Genomic DNA, 24,345 nt, shown 5'->3' on the forward strand with positions numbered 1-24,345 from the left:
TAGGAGGATTTGCTAAAACTGTACAAGGCATTGCTCAGATGACAGCTGGAATGCTGAAGAGTTTTGGGCTCCTTATCTAAGTAAAGATTGGAGAAAGTCCAAATATAGTTCGCTAGACTGATACCTGGTATGGAGGGGCTATCTTATGAGAGGTTGAGTTGGTTGGACATTTGCTTGTTGGAATGTAGAAGGATGAGAGGCAACCTTATTATAATGTATAAGATTCTTAGAGAACTGGGTGGGTTAGATGCCAGGAAGAGGTAATGACCAAGTGGCATTACTGCAAGATTATTAATCCAGAGATTCAGGTGATTTCCTGGTGACTCAAGTTTGAATTCTGCTGGCAAACGGTGAAATTTGAATTCAATAAAAATCTGGAATCGAGAGTCTAATGAGCACGGTCAGAAAAACCAATCTGATTCACTAATGTCCTTTAGGGAAGGAAACTGCCACTCTTAGTGTGGCCTACATGTGACTCCAGACCCACAATGATGTAGTTGACACTTCACTGCCCTCTGAGCAACTAGGGATGGGCAATAATTGCTAGCTTAGCCAGCAAAACCTATTAAAATGAATTTTTAAAATGCAGAAAGGTTGCGTGGCCTTGTACGAGAGTGAAGGGCATAAGCTTAGAATAAGGAGTCACATATTTAAGACACAGATAAAGAGGAATTTGTGAATCGGTAGACTTCTTTACCACAGAGTGCTGTCTAGGCTGGGTCAATAAGTATATTCAATACTGAAGATAGATTTTTCTTCAGTAGGAAGACGACGGGAAAATGGAGTTGAAGTTTATCAGATCAGCTCTAGTCTCATCAAATGGTGGAGCAGACTCAGAGACGAATAGCCTACTTCTGCTCCTACATCTTATGGTGTTACTATCCCAAGAGAAAATGTATTAGGAAAATGAATAAGATTGACATGTTCCCTGGATATCATGGCCTGTTTCCTGTCTCTTAAAATGAACTTGCTGCGGAGATGGTGGATGAATTGGCTGTAAATTATCCAAAAATTTCACTAGATACTAGAAAAATCCCAGCAAATTGAAAAACATTAAATGTTACACCTGCATTCAAGAAATGCGGCAGACAGGAAACAGGAAAATAATTAGCCAGTTAGCATCTATTTGCATTAGGAAAATGTTTGAATCCATTCCTAAAAAATATCGTAGGAAGGCATTTAGAAAATTACAGAATCAGGGAGTCAACATGTCTTTGTGATACATATCATTTAGGATAAGTCAGTTATTCAGTCATGGCTGATCTGTTTGTGCTCCAAGTTATATATTCCCATCTTCTCTAATAACCATTGATTCCATTGTCTAACAAAAATCTATCTACTCCGCCTCCAAAGGCAGTGTTCCCAAGTTTCACAACAGGCTAAGTAAAATGCCCCTTTTCCATCCTAAAAGGGCAACCCGTAATTTCAAAACAGTTTGCCTTATTTTCGCTCAGAGGAGAAAGTGAGGACTGCAGATGCTGGAGATCAGAGCTGAAAATGTGTTGCTGGAAAAGCGCAGCAGGTCAGGCAGCATCCAAGGAACAGGAGAATCGACGTTTCAGGCATAAGCCCTTCTTCAGGAATGAGAAAAGTGTGTCCAGCAGGCTAAGATAAAAGGTAGGGAGGAGGGACTTGGGGGAGGGGCATTGGAAATGCGATAGGTGGAAGGAGGTCAAGGTGAGGATGATAGGCCAGAGTGGGGGTGGGGGCGGAGAGGTCAGGAAGAAGATTGCAGATTAGGAAGATGGTGCTGAGTTAGAGGGATTTGACTGAGACAAGATGGGGGGTAGCGAGTCTGTTTGAGGATGTGGCTGAAGAGCTTCTGTGCAGAGGAGATGACCTGGGGTGTGCAGTAAAAGGGGGACTCACTGAAATCCTTGTAGAGGGAGGAAGAGAGCTTCTTCAAGGAAGGCATCCTTGCAAGAGGATTTGCAGTAGGTTAAAATCTTCGAGGAGAAAGTGAGGACTGCAGATGCTGGAGACCAGAGCTGAAAAATGTGTTGCTGGAAAAGCGCAGGTGGTCAGGCAGCATCCAAGGAACAGGAGATCCGCCTAGGAACCCTCCAACCACAAGGGATCAATTCAGATTTCTCCAGTTTTCTCATTTCCCCTCCCCCCACCTTGTCTCAGTCAAATCCCTCGAACTCAGCACCGCCTTCCTAACCTGCCTGACCTTTCTGCCCCCACCCCCACTCCGGCCTATCACCCTCACCTTGGCCTCCTTCCACCTATCGCATTTCCAACGCCCCTCCCCCAAGTCTCTCCTCCCTACCTTTTATCTTAGCCTGTTGGACACACTTTCCTCATTCCTGAAGAAGGGCTCATGCCCGAAACTTTGATTCCCCTGCTCCTTGGATGCTGCCTGACCTGCTGTGCTTTTCCAGCAACACATTTTCAGCTCTTATTTTGGCTCACCCATACATCCAATTCCATTTTTAAAGACCATTCAATATCATAAATACTAAAGTCTCTAAATCAAGTTTCTGTTAAATATTAGCACACGATATTATTACAATCGGTGAAGGAGCAAGGTACAATATGTTCTCAATGGAAGGACTGGAAAAATTCCAACATTCTAAATTAAAAGTTAATAGTGTCAAGCTGAGATTGTTACTTTATCATCTTACTCCTAAATAAGAGTTATAAATTGCACACAAAATGAAATCTACATTCAGAACAAGAAGAATTTACATCATAGAGCTATAGCTTAATCACCATTGTAGCAAATTAGCATTCACTAAGTATCTATTTATAAATACTATCAGATTCACATCACCATTAGCTGGAAATCCACCCCCCCACAAAAAAAAACTAAAACAACAATGCATGCAAAATAGGTAATCAAGCCAAATGTATATGGCTCTCCCATTTAAAATTATATTAGAGATATCACATCACACAAAGATAAAAATGCTTGCTCTGACTTGCAAAGTCTCCTAAACTACTTCCAGAAGAAATATTTAGAAGAAAATAGACCTTGAAATTATTTTGCACATAACAAGTCTATATTTTGTTAGTAAAATGTAATGGCAATTGGAAAAAAATCATTCGGGAACTGCCTGCAGTAAAACCCCTTAAGAAATTATATATCTTGAAACCATCTGCCAGGAAAAACAGTGATCCTTTGTGGAACACATCAGCATCTATTTGAGATGCAGCACATGTACTCTAACTCATTAACTGACTACTAATACCTAATTTTCAGAATTTACTTTCTTGTTCCATCTGCTCAACACCGGAGTTTAATCACCTCAGAAACAAAAAGGAACACGAGCATTTCCACAAAGGTTGTTTAAAAATATTGATGTCTTGCCAATGCTTGCATTCTGGAAATATCTTATGACACAAACATTTTCAGATTTACTACCCACTCAGTATTAAACATGAGCTGCACTATCAATAATATTTATTTTCATCAATTGATGCTTTTAGAAATATAATGTTGCATCGGACAAATCTTCATGTAAGTGGTAATCAATTGGTCTGGGACAAGTAATAGCATATTTCATCACCTCAAAATCACCTAAATACCTTATCAAAACTCAAAATGCTTATTTTCATTCTTCCAAACATTGGTGTCCCATTGTGTCCCTAGTAAAATAACAAACACGAACAGTACAGTTGGAACTCAACTCAATAATCAAATTGGCAATTTAATCAAAGTATTTATTATTCATCTGAAACTTAAATTTGTGATTTGGTTTGAGAACTAACTCAAGAATCCTTCATTAACTTCGGACTTTCCAGATTTAAATACCACAATTCAAGGTTTCGAAAATTATAGAAAAGTTTGCTTAAATATAAGCTGGCTATGATTTACAAATTTATCACACCTTTAACATAAAGTTGCCTCAAACGTTAATAGCACTAGACCCAGGAGGTGATGCTGTAGGCCTACGAAATTTAGTCAACTGAACTTAAATCAATTGTAACTGTCGTACTTGACATTGACCACAGAGTGGTGCTAAGACAAAGCATCCTGACAAGAATGGAGAGGTTTTCCTAAAGGCAAATTCAATGTTCCAAACTAGAATGCAAAACATTCATTCTCATGTTCCTTTACTGTTTTTTGACAAGTTGCTTGCCAATCTATTTCAATTTAGAATATTATAGCTTCATCAATGTACCTCCTCGCTCCAGTATTCCTTCAAAGTCTTCCCTGGTTACTGGATGCCACCAGTGCATCCACCACTCCAAATGACATTACTGCCTGGTTCATCAGCCTTATAGAAACATCACTCAGTTGCTACCCCCAAATAGCCCTGTTGCAATCCAGTGGTAACACGGTTGATGGTGCTTCTGCACCCACTCCCTGTCAATTAGCTTGTAGGCCATTTTGTAATTAGTTTTACTGAGTGAAGCCTGAAATTTAATTTAATAACTATCTAATTCACCATCCCACACTCCACTTACAAATTATCCAATCTTGAATTATTATTCTTCGAAACTTAGACTTTTGTTTAAAGCAATGTGTCAGGGTTTTTACAATTTAATATACTCACATCTTTATTTAGTTAAAACATATTAACTTTCTAAAGCATTTAATATATTTAGCTGCAATAGTGCCAAATAATTTATTTCATGTCGTTTTGGCATCAATTCAGTATCTAGCTCTTTTAAATTCAGGAACTGCCTATTTAATGTACTTTGGAATTGATTTTTGACTTCCTTATACTATTCTCTGGGGTCACTTAGCTGGATGAAGCATTTGTGATACACAGTGACGTCTATTACCACAGGTTACCATGAAGGTCCTGCCTTCTCAAATTCACCCTTCACCTAAGGTTGGTGACCCTGAGGTTAAACCACCACCGTCACGTGTCTCCATTTTCCTCTAACGAGAGAAACTTTATGGGCCTCTGGACTGTGGCACCTTTACTCTTGCTTTGCTCACCCCACCAACCCTACTGTCCATTATACTCCTCGCCTGCCTTTATTAATAACCTTCTTTATTTTTCACTCAAAGCCCAGTTAAATTGGTTCATTTTGAAAGATAAGTTCATTTAGTTCTGGGAGATAGGTATTCACAAGGGAAGGAATCAATTTCTAAATTAACCTTGTAGTCACCAAGGAAAGGGCCAGTGAATGAAGAAGGGGAAGTAGTTCATCCCTCTTATCCAGAAGCTTAACAATTTGAGATCTCGGATCTGTAACAAATAAGGGTATCTTGCCAAAGGTCTGGGAATAACACTTCACTGGAGGAGGTACATAGATTAAGCTATGCTAACATCCTTCTTTCTTTAGCATTTGCCAATGCACAGATTTTCAACTTTGCCCTGCTGGCTTCTCAACCTCTACATTTTCTTTATTCTAAAGTACCATCAGGCTCTCTAAACCAACTCATTTTTTCTTCTCTCCTGTCACTTCCTCATCTAGTACTCTACCCTTCAAGTACTTGTTCAATTTTTTTCCCATTGCATATTACCTCTATTTTAAGACATCTGGTTATAAACATCCTTGTGCAGCAACATGTGCATTAATAATCAATGACTGGGTAAATGTTCAAAATTCAACATTTACTTGCACTTCTTCAATGACCTGTAAATGATATTGTGATAATGTGATGTCCACCAGGTAATATTGGTAGTCAAGCCTAACATATAATTAAATGGTTTGTCAAGTCAGTGAAGATATTGGGTAAAAATCATCTTCTCAGAAAGGACAATAGGCAAATGTTTTATAATAGCCCATCACATTTTATGAAAAGAAAACTCGAAAGCAACACACTTTTCCCAACTTAGAACCCCTTTACCTTGAACACAAAAAGCTAGCTTTACTAATGTGAATTTTCATTCCATTGTATAATAAAAGTTAATCTTACCTGTCTTTCAAGATCTTGCCCAGTAATGCCAGACTCCACATGAGCTGTCAAGTTCTTTTCATCAACCCACAATATTCGATTCTGTTTTTGAAAGAATTTAAATAAAGTAATTGCATCTACTTTATCCCATTAAAAGCCTCTCTGTTCACTTGCATCATCTATCAATACTTGTGATTAAACAATATATGATACATAGCAATTGCCAGTTCTTTTCTTAGTGGGTAAGGTTCCATGTGTGCATGACAATCTTGAATACCTTAAAGTACTAATTAATTCTTTATCCTTTGCAGAAATTCTAAGCAGAATTTAAAAAAAACCTTTCTATTCATTCAGGGGATGAGGATGTTGCTGGCTAGGTCAGCATTTATTACCTGTCTCTAATTATTCAGAAGGGTAGTTAAAGTCTAGAGTCACATGCAGGCCAGGTAGCAGTTTCCTTCCCATCCACTTATTGCCAACCCACCTACCTTTCCCCGACACGGTCATGGTAAAGCCTCACAGGAGAGCTAACATTACACGCATTAATTTTTCATCCCCATTCCCACTCCCCAGTCTTTATCAAAGGTCCCAACCTGAAATGTCAACCCCCCCCCCACTCCTCTAATGTGCTTTTACCAGCTCCACATTTCTTCAACTCTGACTTTCCAGCATCTGCAATCTCACCGTCTCCAACCTGGTAGATTTCCCTTCGCGAGAAAAGGGCATGCCACATCCAAATACCAAACATGTATGGTAACACTACTATCTACCATCAACTATCACTCACTCCTCAGGCACTCAGCAGCACTTTTTTGAAGCTTCTCTGCAGCAACAGAAGATTTTGATCCCACCCAAGATCTGAAAGAGCACATTTCCAGCAGGGTCTACTGGATAAACCAATCAGGAGTTGGAACCACTCATCAATATAGGAGGTGTTGGGGTTAACTGGAGTAACCAACACTACCCTTGGCCAAAATCAGCTGACTCAGCACAGACCACAAAACAAACCTGGGAATAGTAGTCTTATTCTTGTCAACACTGGTATCATCATCATCAATTTAGTTGGGGCAAAGACTCATAGGATAGCTAACATTACATGCATTAGACTTTTAGACATCTGCATTTGAAATATACAGTGATGCATTAACTTGGTCACGGCCAAAAACAGAAGAATGTAACTGTTGTATGTCATTTAGTACTTGATACCTGAACAGCAAACACAGATTTATGGTTTTGCAAGAACTTCATTGTTGTTCAAAGAATCAGTCCTGAACTGAAAACCTACTAAATCACCTCTTTAAATGTTTTTGTAAAATCATGAAGTCACAATAGCAGGGCTGTCCCAAAAGGAATCTTTCCAGAACTAAGCAGCTCCGACTCTGAGGAGACACATTAACCCTTATTACATCCATCCATGTTTGCAGTTTACACCTACTCGTAATGTCAACAAAACATGCCAACCAACCCCTTGCTGGAGTTAGTACCAGTTTGTACATGTACAGAAGAGTGCATGGTAACATTACTACCTACCATCAACTATCACTCACGCATCAGGCACCCAGGGGCATTTTTTGAAGCTTCTCTGTAGCAACAGAAGATTTGAAATTTGAAAACACAGAATAGGTATGATAAAATATTTTTCAATAAAATGCCATTATCGATGGCTCAACAGTTCATTGCCTCTGTTGTTATAAATCCGAATCCAGGTTTATCATTTACTACGCATTGCCCCTACCCAAGCTGTGCTTCTAACAGTGGGTGTGCATGAACCTTGTTTAGTATTTTGATGCTACTTCCACTGAGCACATTTACATGAGATATCCACCTCTGTCTATCTACCAGCCACACAATTCTAGATTTGCACTTTCAGTATGGTAAGGAATTGATTTGCCCACATTGAAGTAGGTTATGGTAGTATAGATGTACTCTTGCGATACTGTGGAGGAGATTCAAGGATAGAAAGCACGGCATGCATTAACATATAGCAAACTACCCAGCAACTTTATCATGGTCATGGTACCAATTAAGTCACCCATCCACTCCTACCTTCTGCTACTCCAAATAATTAATCTGGATTCCCATACTCTTCTCTGTCCTCCATTCATTTTGGCATGCAACTCTACTCTCGGACCTTATTAATTACTTTATTGAATTGTATCTACTGCATTATTGTCTATCCTGGTATCTCAAGAAATTCAATAAAAGTCAATCAAGAAAAGGTTTCATTTCAAATCCATGCTGCTCTTTAATTCCTAAAACAATTTCTGTCCTCCTTTTTAAATAAAGACATTATGTTAGCCATTATAGTCTGCACGCACAGAGCATTTTTTACAATCAGTTATTATATTTGCGTAGTAATGCTTTTGCTACTTCTTTTCTAAGGTACAGGGCAATCCCCATATCCACAGGTACTTTTACCACGGTTTCAGTTACCCGCAATTTATTGTGGACCGAACATATTACAAAGAACATTGTAGAACCAGGGATCAGGGGGGCTGCCGGGAAGGTACATTTCCCATTTAAATGAATGGATTCACTACTTTCCACTGTTTCGAGCGTCTGCGGTAGGTCTTAGAACATATTCCTGCATGGGTACGGGGTGGGGGGGAATACTATTGCACTTTAAAGGAATGTGGATGTAATCCATGGAAGAAGGGCTTCATCCTCTGTGGCTTGCACAGTTATTCAACACATCCCCTTTTTATTTTGAAAGAACTGACCTGCTCCCTCATCTTCTCATTTCAGGTTATGTCTACCCAGTCTCTCTCTGTGGTAAATATTAAAATGAAACAATTAGTCTATTACTACCCATGGTATTACCTTGTCTATGCCATAATGGCCTTATTCCCATTATAACCTTCACTTTTTTGATGTTTTGTTGATATATTCCTTCATAGTACCTCAATGCTTTCTTAACTGTTTTTTAAATTCTCTGTCATCATACTAGAGTTGAGTTCTGCTAGGGACACAACCTTGATTTCAAGGGCAGTTATTTTCACCTTCACCTCTGGAATTTAGCTCTTTTGCCTATGTTTAAACTAAGGCTGTTGGGAGGTCAGGAGCTGAGCGGCCCTGGCAGAACCTAATCCAAGAACCACAAAGCAAATGCAGCTTGGTAAGACCTTCCATCACTTTACAGATGACAGATGTAGATCAATGGGTGGTCATTGGCTGTGTTAAATTTTTCCTGCTTTTTGAGTATAGACACACCTGGGCACTTTTCCACGCTGTTGGGAAGATGCCAGTGTTGTGGCTGTACTGGAATAATTCAGCTAGGAATACAAGCTCTGGAGCATAACTTCTTAGTACTATTGCCAGAACTTTGTCAGGACCCGTGGCCTATGCTGTATCCAGGGCCTCCAGTCATTTCTGATATCATGCGAAAGGTACTGAATTGACTGAAGACTGTCGTGTCATCTTCTGGCTAAAGACTGTTACAAACGTTTCAGCCTTATTTTTTGCATGAATGTGCTGGGTTCTCCGACTATCAAAGATGTGCATATTTGGGGATATTTGTGGAGACTCCTCTACTAATGAGTTGTCTCACTGTCTAACAAGTTTGTGAAATGAATTAACAGGACAGCAGAGCTTAGATCTGATCTGCTGGCTATGGAATCCACAGCTGTCTATCACTTGCTGCCCAATCTAGTTTGTCACCCAAGTAGCCATGTTTTATTGCTTTACCAGATTGACAGCTCACTTTTAGGTATACCTAGTGCTGCTCTAGCATGCCTTGATGTAAGTCAAGTATGGTTTTCTCTCCCGTTGGTACCCTCAGACCCTGAAGCAGACCCCGTGCAGTAGCTATATCCTTAAGGGTTCAACCGGGTCAGTCATTAGTGGTGCTGCACAGCCAATCTTGGTGATGGATATTGAAGTACCCCACCCTGAGTACATTCTGTGCCCTTGCAATCCATCGGAAGAGCCATCTTTAATGCAGTCAGATGATTCAGACGATGCCTGACCAGTATCATTGGCCAGAGCTTTTCCAGTAAGTAATTGACAAGTTGCTGGAAATGTACAAAAGTAATGTATACACAGGAGCAGGAAGCAGCTGTCAGACATTGGATGGATAAAGACCAAGGACAATGGAAGAATACAGGGAAAAGAATTTCCTAAAACTTCAGCTGCTGCCAAAAGCTACACAATTCATCAATGTACTCTGCATTAATCAGTCTGTTCACCCTCTAGGATCAGCAAGCACACTCTCACCATCTTAAAATCACTTTTGAATTCTAACAGCTATTTTGGCCAAGTAAAAACTTACAGTAAACACAGTAAAATACTTCATCCAGCTTCCTATGCCTAGACTTGAATATGTGAAAAATGCTTCTCAGAAGATAAAATGAATGCCAGCCTCGAAATATTCTGGATTACCAATCTGAATCTTTCGCTCATGCAAGTGGAATACTAAATGATTCAACAGTTGCAAGTCAATTGTTCATTACAGCTGAATGTTGAGTGCATTCTGCTAGTTCAAGAACCAAAGTCAAGTGGCAGATTTAATCAAGTCAATCCTTCTTTTGCATATACATTAAGTACAATGTTGAAACTCTTGAATGGTTACATTTTTGGAACAGTAGAATAGTTTTAATGAACATCAAAACAGGAAATGATTTTACATTTTATATGACCCATGTCATTGCTGGCATGGTGAGAGGCCAACATTAAAGTCTAGCTTGAAAGGTCTAAATGAATGTAAATCATTTTGTTTATATATTTTTAAAAAATCAATTTACATGGGTTGCTAAGCAGATATTTAATTCAATATTTTAGTTTTAGCTGCAACAGCACAAGTTTGATCACATCAGGGTCCCACAGACAGCAGTGACAACAAAATAAGACATTTAAGCAATACTAGCTGAGAGATAAATATGGGGCAAGGACCAAATAAAGATAACCTATTTTCAAAATATGCCATGGATGGACATGAGAGATTCTAAGAGGATAGAAAAGGCCTCTGTTCAACATTTCATCCAAAAAGGTGACATATCCAACATTGCAAGCACTGGATTGTCAGCCAAAATCTTTTGCTCCTGTCTCTGAAGTGGAGGTTAACCCTGTAACTTTAAGACACAAGGTTGCTACTACTAAAACACATCAGCTCAAAGTCTCAATGGAGTTTAAAGAGCCATAATGGCTACAGAAGCAATTTTTGGGAAAAAAGGTTATCTAGTTGATCTGTGAAAATTCAAATCTATATAATATTTCTCTTTCAAAAATGAATATTAACTTCAAAAAAATAACCTTTTAAATGGAAAATTAAATATTTTTGGAGAATTTCTCACAAACATGAGCTTTTCAAATTCTGTAATAATTCAACCTTGCCTTTAATGAACAAATGAAGAAATGGTTTATTCATTGGCACTTACATTTTACAATAAATAGCACAGCAAAATGCAGTGAAAAACCTTCAACAGTCACCACAATCCAGCACCATTTTGAAAAGGTGAAAGGTATGGTGATGGAAAAGCAGAGTTGGTCTGGCAGCATCCGAGGAGCAGGAGTCAAAGTTTTGAGCATGAGCTCTTGATCAGCAATGTGATGGTGGTGGATCTTGAGATGGTCGCAGGGGTAGTTGGTGGCGATCGGAGTGGCAGTATAGTCAGTGACAGCTGCGATCTGTGGGATTTCAGGGGTGGAAGTGACCTCATCGTTTGCCACGATGGTAATAGCTGGAGCGGCCACATGGCTACTGGCGTCAAAGAGGCTCTGGAGGCCAGGAGCAACCTTTGGGATGATTGAGGAATCCTGAGTTTGGAGGTAAGTATGTGAAAGTTTGATATACTTACATTCTTTGATGTCTAATATGGTGGAGAAAAAGCGTTTGTTGAGCATGTGGATTCTTCTAAGGATGAAGAACGACAATGTACTTTGCAGGTCTGGGAGAGAGTGTGGCCCTGACCTGGGGCAGGGCTGACTGCAGGGAAAGTAGGTGACGGCACATGGCTGCGAGTGTGGAGTGGAGGATCCAGAGGGATAACTGTTTCTGGAGCTTTGGATTTGTTGCAGGAAGTGATTGTCCTGGTCAGGTCCAAATTGTGTGATGGCCTGAATGTCGGCCGGAGTCACGCGGGATCGGTTGGCTCTGGAGGCAGGCACTGAGGAAGGAGATGTGGCTATGGTAGCGAGTCTGTTTCAGGTCATGGCTGAACAGCTTCAGAGGAGAGGAGACAACATTGAAGTTGTTTTGCTAAATTTTCAGTGTGTAATTTATGAGCTTTTTAAAGGGCAATATAAATTGTCCATGTCAGGAATGGCTGGTAGAACTTGGCCTCTGCTGAATCTCTGGAACTTTAAAGCATTTTTTAAAAAGCACTTACCAATCGGTTAAACACTAAAATCAATTGAGCACTGCACTTGGCTTGCAATGAATTCGTTAGCATATTTTTGGTTTCTCCCATCACTAACAATCAACTGGTGCCAGTAGTGGGTGGTCTTTATTCCAGTGATGACACTTGTTCAGCTGTTCTTTTCAGTGAGCAACCTAACAGTGGCCCACTCCACCTCTGTCCCCCACGCTCTGATCCCTAGTGTTGTAAGCTACAGCATATAACGTTGTGTCGAGGTCTCTGAGGCACAATGGTAGTGGCCCTACCTCTGAACCTGGAGGCCTGGCCTCAAGGCCAAACCTGCTCCAGGTGGTGTGTAAAACCATTTCTGATGAGTAAACCTATGCAACTTCGTAAAAATACCAACAAATGGGAAAACAATGTGCAACCTATTCATACGATCTTACCTAGTCACTATTGTTATTGGGTATCACAATATTCATCACTATTGCCTTACAAAAATTGACTCTCCAGCATCGGGTCAATGGTACTCATGAATGTTCAGTTAAATCACCAAACGTAAAAGTGCATCTTGCTAGATGGCAGAATTGCTATCTTTTAAACAACAATCAATTTTTTTTGAAGTATAAATGTGCAAACAAGTTTGTAAACTGGAAAATCATGTCCAGCAAAGTTGGGCTTTGAAAGTAGAATTTATAGATTGCCAATTGGATTATTCGTTCTGGGATTTTCATGGCATTGTAATCTGGAATTTTGTAAATCATTGCACTTTTTTTTAAAAAAAGTTTTGTATTTCACCAAAGCTCTACAGTCATTGAATTTGATATCAAACAATTCGACAACATGTACAAGAGGTACAGATGCAGCACCACCACACTGACCCTTTTTATTAAAAAAAAACTTATCCACAACAGTTACACAAAAAACTACCAAATTAACTTGTTAGATTTATAATCATTTTAGAGATAGTCAAACAAGATGCAAACTAGTGGCACAAAAGCTCAGCTCATTTCACTTAAACCCAGACACCAAATGATTTTCCACTGTAATGAAGGAAATGAGAATTGGAAATCTCAAAAGGCACTGCACTCACCCTTGCCACCTTTATACAGGGCAGGATATTAATAAAGTTGTGTGAAATTAGTGATCATCACAACATTTAAATGAATATTACAGAAACTGAAAATTAGCAGCCATTTATGTTTGCTATGATCTTTACGTGGTAGAGGCAGATATTATCCAACAGCATTCTCTAGCTTTCTCAGTATCCTACAATACTGACCTTACTGATCACTGCTATTGTACAATTAAATAATTAATTGGGTTCAAAATTTGCTAGCAAATTAACTGTGCAAATCATTATTTATGTACAAATCATAAGAAATGCCCCACGAGATTAGCATTCCCACAAATTGTGGTAAAAACTGAAACTAGCCATCATCATTCTCAAGTTATTATTCAGTTGCACATTAATTTTTAATCAACCTAGTGACAGAAAGTTAGGGTAGCTACTTAACTCATTCAGCTACTCTCACCAGGAAGGAAACAACTGAAATTGCAAGTATATACGTAACAAAACGACTGACTTTTGCCTCTTCACTAAATCTCATGCCCAGCTAGTTTTGTTCTGCACATGATTTGACTAACTCACCCCATTTGCTTATCATTCCTTTCGCAATCGTTAAATCTCACTGGCTGAGAGAACATGCTTCACCAGGTCTCAGACATGTAAAATGCCAAGCAGTTTGCACTGAGTACTTCCTAGTACAAAAAGCGGATGAAGTCTAACAAAGCAGTTCCAGGCCAATGACTTAATAAAAACTCTTAATGGGATGTTGCTCCTTTAAAACTTTCTTCCTACTCTACAATAGTACAGGTTCACTGCAGTGGTAGAAGATGCACCCTGCAGAATAAATAGTTATTTGATGCACAATTTTGATTTGCCTTCCTCACGAAGAATTTGCTATATTAACCACCTTCATTTGAGCAGTTAAAATATAAAACCCTTCATTGGATGACATGGCCTTGTACGTTATTTTCGTTGTACGTTATGGTTGAACAGATCTTTGCTCGTTTGTTTTCAAACTCTTAACCCTCAGCCTCTCCACCCTTACACTTCATCATAAAATCATTTCTATTGATAGTTTTGAACAGGATTTGCCAAATTAAAACCCCACTTACATACAAAACGTGTTTTGCTTGCATTTTGAGAAAACAATACAAAGCCAACACCATCGTGTATTTGTAAATGTTGGATTTCTGTTTATTTTCACTTAATGCATCTAACCAAGCTTCACACCACAGAACAATGATATTTGATTTAATTTTTACAAGTGTCTATAAAGTTAACAAAACAAAATGCATCTCACATTATGCTTTAGATGTCTGCATTCTGATTAGCTTTAATCTCATATGTATTCAGATGAGCACTCAAATTTATTGACATAATTATCACTAGATTGGTAGTTTTAATGCTTTCACACATCATAAAATCAGAAATAGCTATGCCCTGTGCTCTGATACCATTAGTCTTTCAGTTTTTGAAACCAGGTACAAGACCTTCCTACGTCTGCTTTGCTTTCCTGCAACTGCTCCCCCCGCCACCCACCAACCCAGAGTACTGACAGACCTCATGACTCCAACATGCTGTCTGATCGCAGCACTTTCACCCAGCAGACCAAAGACCTCTAAATTCCCTGCAGTTAGGAGCTGACACAAGCAATCAGACAGATCAAAGGTCTTTTGCTGCACTTCCAGATGTGTCAATGTAACAAAACCTAAAGGCAATCTGTAGGTGATTGATATATGTATCAGCAGAACGGAGTCAAACTGAAGAATCCATGAGCCTGAAAGCCATCATCTTTTTGCTCATGCTGCAATTCCCCAGCACCATGACAAATTTATCAGGCCATGTCATCCAATGAAGGGTTTTATATTTTAAGGGCTCAAGTGAAGGTGGTTAGTGGTTACAAAGATACCAGTCATGTTCACAAGTACAAAACAATTAGTGAATTGAAATGTCATAGGATATTTAGTGAAAGCCACTGCCTCAAAATGTTAAGCACAACAATTTGAAACTAAAAGGTTAATGGCCACTTTCTGAAAGCTTGTGAAGAATCTTGATAATGTAGTAAGGAGCCAGAGGCATAAAGAGCAAAGGCAGTTCTCAATTGACATGAAAAGGTTTATTTTCAGAATTCAGATCGAAGACTGGAAGTACAGCAAAAGATCAACTGAAGGCATAAATTTCAAAATAGTCAAATTACTCCACAATTCAAATTCAGGTATACAATGCTTAGGGGAAAAAACTCTTTTCTTCAGCACGTAGGCATGAAGAGTTGCATAGTGAGCAGAGGGGGAAAACACAGGAACAAGGGTTGGACATTTAGCTCTTCGAGCCTGCTCCACCTTTCAATCAATTAACGGCTGATCTGCGACCTAACTTCCTTTTACCAGCCTTTGGCCCTTATTCCTGAACACCTTTATTTAAAGAAAAATCATCTCTCTCAGACTTTTAAATTATATTGGAAGAGAGGTCCAATGCCTACCATAATTTTGTGCATAGAAGTGCTTCCGAACATCTTTCCTGAAAGGTCTCACATTAATTCTCAGACTATGCCCCGTAGTTGTAGAATCCTCAGTGGAAATGATTTTTATCTACCATATCTTTTTCATTAAAATTTTGAAGACTCCAGTCAGACCAGATCACCTGTTGACCTCCCAAATTCTAGAGAAAATAGACTTAACTTGTATTCTAGAGATTTAAAATGGAACTGAAAAACAACATTGTGCACCCAGAATTTTGTTCAATGGAATTGTGTTTTATTTTGAAAAACAAAATATGACGTGATTTAAATACATTGATAATGCACAAATCCCAGAGGCACACCCTTCAAAATTAATAAAACTAATGACAAGTAGGATGTGCAAATAAATGCAGTTTGGAAGCAGGCATATGATCATATGCTTGGTTTGAAAAATAATCTGAAGAAAAATCTTCTTACTGTGCAACAGTAACCAAGCTAACAGGATACTAAACCTACATTGCATTTGGGTGCACCAACAAGAGCACACTTCCCTAATGCAGACTTGCTCCGATACTTATTGATTGGCAATAGAAATGTGAGTAAACAAAGCTTTTCACTGTGCCTCGGTACATGTGATAACAAATTAAATTCAATAAACCAATAGAAATCCAAACCACATGGAACAAATTGTCTCTCAATAATATGCTCAATATCTAGTATCTCAAATCAAATTAATGATGACAACTCTCATACATGGAATTATAAAGTCCCAATCAAACTAATCCATATTATGGACAATTTACTGCCTGATTCCAATCAAACGACCAGAATTCATGATAGTCAAATTTGAAAAAGGGGTTCCAGAACTACAACCAAATAGCAATGTCTAAGACATTAAAACTTTAAAATGTTTGAGGATGCTAGGTCTATACTTGAAATTTAGAAGAATGAGGGGAACCTAATTGAAACTTACAGAACGCGGAACAACTTGGACAGAGTGGATGTTGGGAAGATGCCTCCATTAGCAGGAGAGACTCTGACCAGAGCGCACAGCTTTAGAATAAAAGAAGCTCCTTTAGAATGAAGGTGAAGAGAAACCCCTTCAACCAGAGAGTGGTAAATCTATGGAAATCATTGCCACATTTCTATGCCACAATTTCATTGCCACAATAGAATAATATTCTATTATTCTGTTGGAGGCCAGATCATTGAGCATATTTAAGACAGAGATAGACAGGTTCATGATTGTCAAGGCGATCAAAGGTTATGGGGAGTAGGCAGGAAAATAGGGTTAAGAAAGCTATCAACCATGAATGAATAATGGAGCTGACTTGATGGGGCCGAATGGCTTATTTTATGCTTCTATATTTTGGTCTTATGGTCTTTAAAATTGCTGATTTAGTACTTCTACTCAAAAATCACAAGTACAATATTTTAGATTATTCTGGAACTTGGCAAAAAATACACTTCTGAATTCTGTATTTTAAGACTTTAAATGGGCTATTTCATTGCGAAAATCTTATGATTTCAGTGCCAATGATTTTCTGTTCTCCTAAATGACTGCCAAATGTTTTCTATGAGAAAGCAGTGTCAGGATAGATATTTATCATTCGTCTGTGCACATTTGTTCAGAAATCAAGTTGAAAGGATGTTGTTTCTAGCCAGAACTATTTGAAACCTTAACTTAGGCAATCTGACAGACCATATAATTGCCATAATTAATCTAGGGTCTAAACGAGTATGGAAACTGTTGGGAGCAAGTTAGCAATATCCAGATATCGGAACCCTCACATCGCAGCATGTAGGATCTGTTTCATTTCATGTTGAACGTAAAAGAATTCCAATGGCGTGAATCACTACTTGGGTTACTCAAGTTTTGTTCTGCTGGATACTTAAACTGAGTATATTGGAAATTCACATTAGAAGTTTGCACCCAAAGACCCAGCCAGATTGCGAGAGAGTGTTTTTAAAACAACTCAAAAAATTCTGTTTTTATTTTTAGGAATGGTGTTAAAATGTTTTACAGTACCAGACTTTTTTGACTGCATTATTCTGTCAATAAATACAGTTTTCTATTCTAATCTTGTGCAGTTACCCGGTTTCCATTTTTTTAAGAACTGAACAAAAATGGTGGCCATGCCATTTGATCTCCAGTGGTGAAAAGAATAACTAACTGCAATTCTTTAACTCAAAAAAAATCTGAAACACAACAAAGAAAGCTGTTTAAGAATCTGACCCATTTAAGGGAACTTAACTTTCACTGTCTTATACAGAACAAAAATGCGGACAGAACTAAAAAAATTTCTACCGCGCCATTTCAACTTATGTTGGAAAGCCATGGAAGTTTTACTCAAGAATGAGATTGGACTAACTTCATTTTTAAAAAGTCATGAAATCTTTCCACTCAAATTTTCTCCATTCAAAAGAGAATTCCTGTTCAGGTAATTAGGTTTGAATTTCAGCAAAATGTATGTTACAAGTTACAGAAATACAAAATGCTAGTATTCTTTTGTATACTCTGACATTTCAGACAGAATAATACATGTGACCCTGCTGTACAGTTCAGGTTGTTTAATTAACTTTGGAAACTGTTCACCAAACCGCATCGCATGCTGGGTGTTTTCAAAAAACAAGATTTATGGGCTGGAATGTAAAAGTGACAGCATTCACGTAGCAGAGTTCTGAGAGCAGTTTAAGCATTTCTAAAAGACAATTATTTAAGAAAAGCATGTTCAACTACCATAACCCTTTTATGGGCTCTCATCAATCTAGTCAAGGAGGTTTTCCCATCTTAAGTGATGAAGCAAATCAAATTATTTTGATTTTTTCTCAAAAGTTAAAAACATTATTCTTGTTTGGAATTGTATAAAAAATTAAAATTCACCAATGTAAAACAATAAGTGACATAAATGCAGTTAAGCTGGCATAACCTGTTGGAAGACGTGTTTCATATAGTTTTGCATCACTGTCTGCTCAGGGTTAGTGCACCTACTGGAGCTAGAATGTGCTTGAAAGAAACAGGAAAGGCTCTAAAAAGGAGTGGCATCCCCTGATGCATCCAACAAATTTCAGTGCGCTCAATTTAGTTTTAGCTTGTGAACAAATTCCTCAGTCAAAATAATCTCAAATGCAATATTCCGTAATCTACACAGCCATGTCTGTTCATAAAACATTTTCCAGAGATGGTTGTGGTTCAAGTACCATGAGGACTTATCCACATGACAATTTAGGCTGACACTCCAATGCTGTATTGAGGGAATGCTGCACTGGTCGGGATTCCACCTTTTGCAAAGTCATGAAGGTCCTATGTCCTTCCCTTGGGTGAACATAAATGATCCAAAGATTTTACTTGGAAAAGCAGGGGAGTTGTCCCTCATGTCCTGGCCAATATTTATCCATAAACGAACACAAAAATATTTGGCCATTATCACATTTATATTTATGAGAACTTCCTGTGTGCAGAGTGGCTGCTACATTTTCCACATTACAACAGCAACTACACCCAACATGTACTTCACTTCTGGAAAGTGCTGTGAGATAACCAGTGGTCATGAAAGGTATAATACAAATGCAAGTTCTTCTTTATGGGAAGAAATCTTCAAACAAGGAATACCACATAACTCAACTTCATGCAAGGATAATTTAAGATGTGTAATAAATTTAACATATAAAGTTTAACATTTTATTCCTACTTATTTTCTTGTGCTATATAAAGCATGTTGATGCTGAGAATACAAGGAAAAAATGAACAACACCCATTCTTTCTCAAAGGCTTGTATTTCTTTTAAATTGGTACTTGGAAGGATAATCTTAACTAAAACAACAAGGAGAAGGCAAATCCTTTAAACCCCTGTAGACCTCAAATTAAAATACTTCAAAAAGAAAAATTCAAATAAACCAGCATAATCCAATATAAAAGTCAAACTTCATAATCAACTGAATACCTTTAATCACTTCCCACAGAACACGAGAAACATTCTTAACTACATGTGGAAGGTACAAAGCTCCTTGAGGATGCTTTGGTTAAAATAAGCATGACAAGAGAGTTGGACTTGGTACGGTTTAAATTAAATTTTTACTTTTATTACCATCAGGAGTCTTTCCAAAATCTTTATTACATACCATCTGCGAAGTATCCAAAGAAAGTATGGTTCGTTTTTCATCTGTGGGACACTCCAGAGCATCGGAAACACTTGTCCCTCCTGCAAGTAAAGGAAATTAAACGACTGATTTTATAGTGGCTTTGCTTTTCTTTGTTTTACAAACACTTAACACTGATGGTCTCCAGACAACTCAGCACAGATGTACTCAGCAGGACATGGACTGCCATTTAGACTGTGATAATATTAGGAAAGTGTTGACAGAACTGCAAGTTGAATTACTTCTGATATATGCCAAACATTGGAGCTATTCAACATTTAATAAAAAGAATTCACCACAAAGAACAAACGCTGTCAAGTATGTGAAAGACAGTGAATTGTCAATTTATGTCAGGCTATTACATTCAACTCAAAACAACATTAACTACAAAAATAAACTTTCATTATTTGAGCACAAACGTGGTGGGTGTTAGAAGACCAAAATGTGCTAGTCAGTAGGCCATAGTCAATCACCACTCTCAAGCAACTCACCTCTACACAGCAATAATGGAAACAAAACAGTTTTGCTAAAACAAGCAGCAAAAGGTTTCATGAACTCCACTGGCTATTCTATAGATAGATAAGCTTATCTTACACAACCCCATCCCATTTTACTTTGAAGATATGGTGTAGTATCCAAAAAGAAATAAATATTGTCTTACAAAACATTTGGCTCTTTATCATCTGACCAGAGAATTGTGTAGATCAATGTCCAGAATGCAGAGTATCTACCAATGTTCTTTAACATATTAGATTGTATAATTTTGGGCTTGTTAAATGTCAGCAGAGCCCCATGCTTATGTTTAAGAGTGCCAAGTCTCAACTCTTAGTGAGCAGTAACTAATGACATTTGCCTATTATGTGTATTCCACATAAGATAAAGAAAAGTTCTCAAATACAAATGTTTGTTGTTTTGGAGCTGCTTGAACATGATGATTGCGTTCTATGTTGACATCCAGCTGACCAAAAAACTTTATTTTGCTGCAGAATAGCTAAGAGGCCTTTGAAACCGAATGTCATTACTTATACATCAAAGATGTCTTTACAATAGAGTCCTACCCTCATACCTATATGACACCTTTTCAGCCAGAGTCGCTGGATAAGGAGAAGGAATGAGAATCGATCAATTTTTTCCCTGCCTAATCTAGGAATGCCACAAAGAGCAAAGTTTCTACTGCCTGAACTGAAGGGAGGTAGATGTAAGAGTAGTAGAGTTCTGCAAGAAATTAGATTTCTTTGAAATTGAGAGACTACATTAATCCTAGATATTCTTGGGTAGAAAATTTTCTGAAAATTCCACAATGCATAACGTCAGAGACTTAATGTACCCTATCTAGGCTTGAACTAACTTTGGCTTTTTAGCTCAAAATAAAAGGTAAATTACCAATCGTTGATTCCTTTTGCATACTTTCATTGAAGCTCAAGCAGTGAAAACATATCTGCAGATTTCTATTAAACAAGATGTCCAATATCATTAGTTAATTGCAATTACTTCAGCTAGGAAGTTCTACTGTACTTTGAAAATCAGTCACACTCGCAGCACAAATATCTTGTCTATCCAAACTATTTTGTTTGATCACTTTGTGTGATAGTTGCTATCACTATATAGAGAGGCATTGGGAGGACAGGGGTGCATGATGCATTCAGCTACCAAAAGCTGAAGGAGGAAAAAAGATAGCAGAAGATAAGGAAAATTCAACAGCAAAATTACCCTAGTGGAAAGATTGGGAGTCACGGTGGCACAGTGGTTAGCACTGCTGCCTCACAGTGCCAGAGACCTGGGTTCAATTCCCGCCTCAGGCTACTGACTGTGTGGAGTTTGCATATTCTCCCCGTGTCTGCGTGGGTTTCCTCCGGGTGCTCCGGTTTCCTCCCACAGTCCAAAACTATACTTGAATTAAATCATTTTGGAAAAGCTGTTAGGTGAACAAAATGAATACATCAGAATTGACTCTACCAAAGAAGTCGACATCTCCCAGAATTTCCAAAGGCAGCCTAATTCCAATGGGCATGCACAAAAATTGACTCAAGGAAGCAGCTGTAAAAGTGCTACAAAACTTGAATAGCAAGCAATGACTTTGTCACGAACAAGACTGGTTTGTTCAATAATAGATGTTGAAATTGTAAAAAGAGTTAGATTTATACTGAACCCACCTGGTGTAAAACTTCCTTTTTCAATTTAGATAACTTTCATATTGTACAATAATATACACATCACAAGGCTAGACTCTTGACAGGATTTATACTCCTCAGTTAGTGCTTATAAATGGAGAACTTTATGTAATGTGTTTTCTGAAATGAGACATTTCAATTTTGAGACTTTACTGAAGGAACAAGAAACATTGCATCTAAAGAAATATTGAAGCAATACTAGTTGCACATCAAATGTTTTGAGAGTCTTTGTTAACTTCTGTGTATGCCTTTAGATTTGGCTATCTATGCAGTGATGAGCTAAAGTTTATTTTGTCAGTTCTGCACTTCTTTGTGCATCATTATACTAACAGATCACCAAAAAAAGTCTTGGGTGTACTAAGCTTAAACACTGCTGTTGCTGCTTGTGCATATTTCTATTAGGAAATTTGCAGTCATGGTATATCATGTTAGTCTGTCTGACATTTGAATGTTAGGAAACTTCAAACTCAGATCCATATTTAACTGGTTGAGACACACATGCTCCAACAGTTCTGTAGTCACATCTTGCAAGCAAGCTTTTATGCTTCTATAAATCTAAACCAGTAAAAAGATTAATATGTATAACAATAATCATAGATAAAGCCTACATTATGTCCAGCAATAGAAATGCTTCAGAATGTTAAGATTCCTGCCTTCATATTGAATAAGTTGAAGGGCATGGAGATAAACCAGCAAGTTTCACTAGCAATCAAAAGAAAAAAATAATGTTTGAAAAAAATCAAATTAGATTTTACCCTTCCACACACCACAATGATTCATGGATATGGCACATGAATAAGCCAACCATAACTAGTTAAGTAATGCAGAAGAATTAACAAAAATATACAAGGCAAAAACATTGAACAGTTAATGAGAAACAGATTTTGAATTGCCTGCAGGAAGCAGACTAGTTACTTTAATGCCCAGTAGAGAGAGAAAACAGATCAGTACTAATTTTGTATAAATTTGAACACAGTATTTTTGATTGGGACATTAGATGCATTTGAAAAAAATTGCAAGTGTTATTCTTTGAAATAAGAGCATAGCTTGCTTTCTCAGTTTTTTTTGTTCTCCCCTAGTAAAGGCTATTCCTTCACTAATGCACAATTTTGAGGAGGTCTGATGACAAGTCAGCTTCCAGTATAATCATGTGATCATCTTTTATGTCACCGTAGCCTGACTACTCATTTAAAGGGTAACACAGTCAAACTCAATGCTGTTCTCATCTGCTTTTATAGATGTGGTTATCTTGTCTACCCAATTAGTCTGAGTAAAGTTTTTGCCGAAGCAGTGACTAAACATCAAACTTTCTTAATTTATATTTGGTGTTAGCCGTGGGTTAATTATAGTTTCCTCACTTCAGAGTCAGTGTGTCCAGAGTCCAAGTCCCACTCTAGTGGCTGAAGTGCATAATCTAGGTTATCAGTACAGCAAAGGAATGCTTTGTTAGAGGCAATTTTTTTCGGCTGAGGGATTAAAATCAAGGCCAATCTGTCTTCTCATGTGAACACAAAAGATTTCATACTACAACGGAATGGAGACTAATCCACGTGTCTAAGCAATCAACATGTTCCAGTTGAAACATCAGTGTTTCCATGTTTTACAGAGTCCACAAAATCTGAAAAATTTACAATTCTTAAATCTGTCCAAAAGCTGGGTTCCTTACAAGCCTGCATTAACTTCACCTATTTTGAGGTTCTAACACGAAGAACTCAACTGACAGCAACTTTCAATGTAGCCCAGTTTCATCATGGGTTGCGCTGATATGCTCATTAGTCCAAGTAGCTGAAATAAAATCTCAGAAAAAATAACCAACAGCAGCAATTTACTGATCCAAGTTCAAGACTGAAATCATTTTACAAAAAACATATGCTATAAATCCACATTTCTTTTTGAAATCTGCCTTCTTTTATTACTATTTCCGAAAATAGCTAACTCCATAGGGCAGACACTACTATTCTTTGTTTGCTGATTTCTAAACAAGCTACCTTTCAATTGACTAATCTTTGTAGGTCACTTGTGCTTACTCAAGTTTGTTTTCAAACTCAGTAGCAGGAAAGCACAACTCCCTTGTTGTTGGTGCCCAGAACTCCAGGAGTTATCATAAATCTCTCCAAAACCTACACTTGCCAAGTTTTGCAATATTACCCTGTTATAGCAGAATTTTAGAATACAGCAATTTCCAGTTAATATAGTTCAATGGCCAATCTTTTAGTTTAAACTGCAGGGTCACTAATTTAATCTTACCTTCAGATTATTCACACAACACAATTCCTATCAAAGAGATAAAATACTAATCTCATGACCATTTTAATAAGTAATGTGTAGCTTAGAGCTGTAAAACAAAAAAGAAATCAGCTAAAGCTTACAAGCATGCATTAAAAACACTATTTCTAGTTTGTGGTTGAACCATA

The 24,345-nt window shown here is 37.9% G+C and overlaps 1 protein-coding gene across 1 annotated transcript in view; it reads right to left on the reverse strand.

Annotated features, from left to right (window-relative positions):
- The window catches only part of agps (alkylglycerone phosphate synthase), a 158,917-nt gene that overhangs the window by 77,698 nt on the left and 56,874 nt on the right, over window positions 1-24,345 (reverse strand). The window contains exons 7-8 of the mRNA XM_072579139.1: window positions 19,743-19,822; window positions 5,822-5,902 (exon numbers count right to left, since the gene is read on the reverse strand). Coding sequence (XP_072435240.1) covers window positions 5,822-5,902; window positions 19,743-19,822 — 161 coding nt within the window. The remainder of the gene's footprint in view (window positions 1-5,821; window positions 5,903-19,742; window positions 19,823-24,345) is intronic.

This window comes from Chiloscyllium punctatum, chromosome 10 (assembly GCF_047496795.1).
Source record: "Chiloscyllium punctatum isolate Juve2018m chromosome 10, sChiPun1.3, whole genome shotgun sequence".
NCBI lineage: Eukaryota > Metazoa > Chordata > Chondrichthyes > Orectolobiformes > Hemiscylliidae > Chiloscyllium > Chiloscyllium punctatum.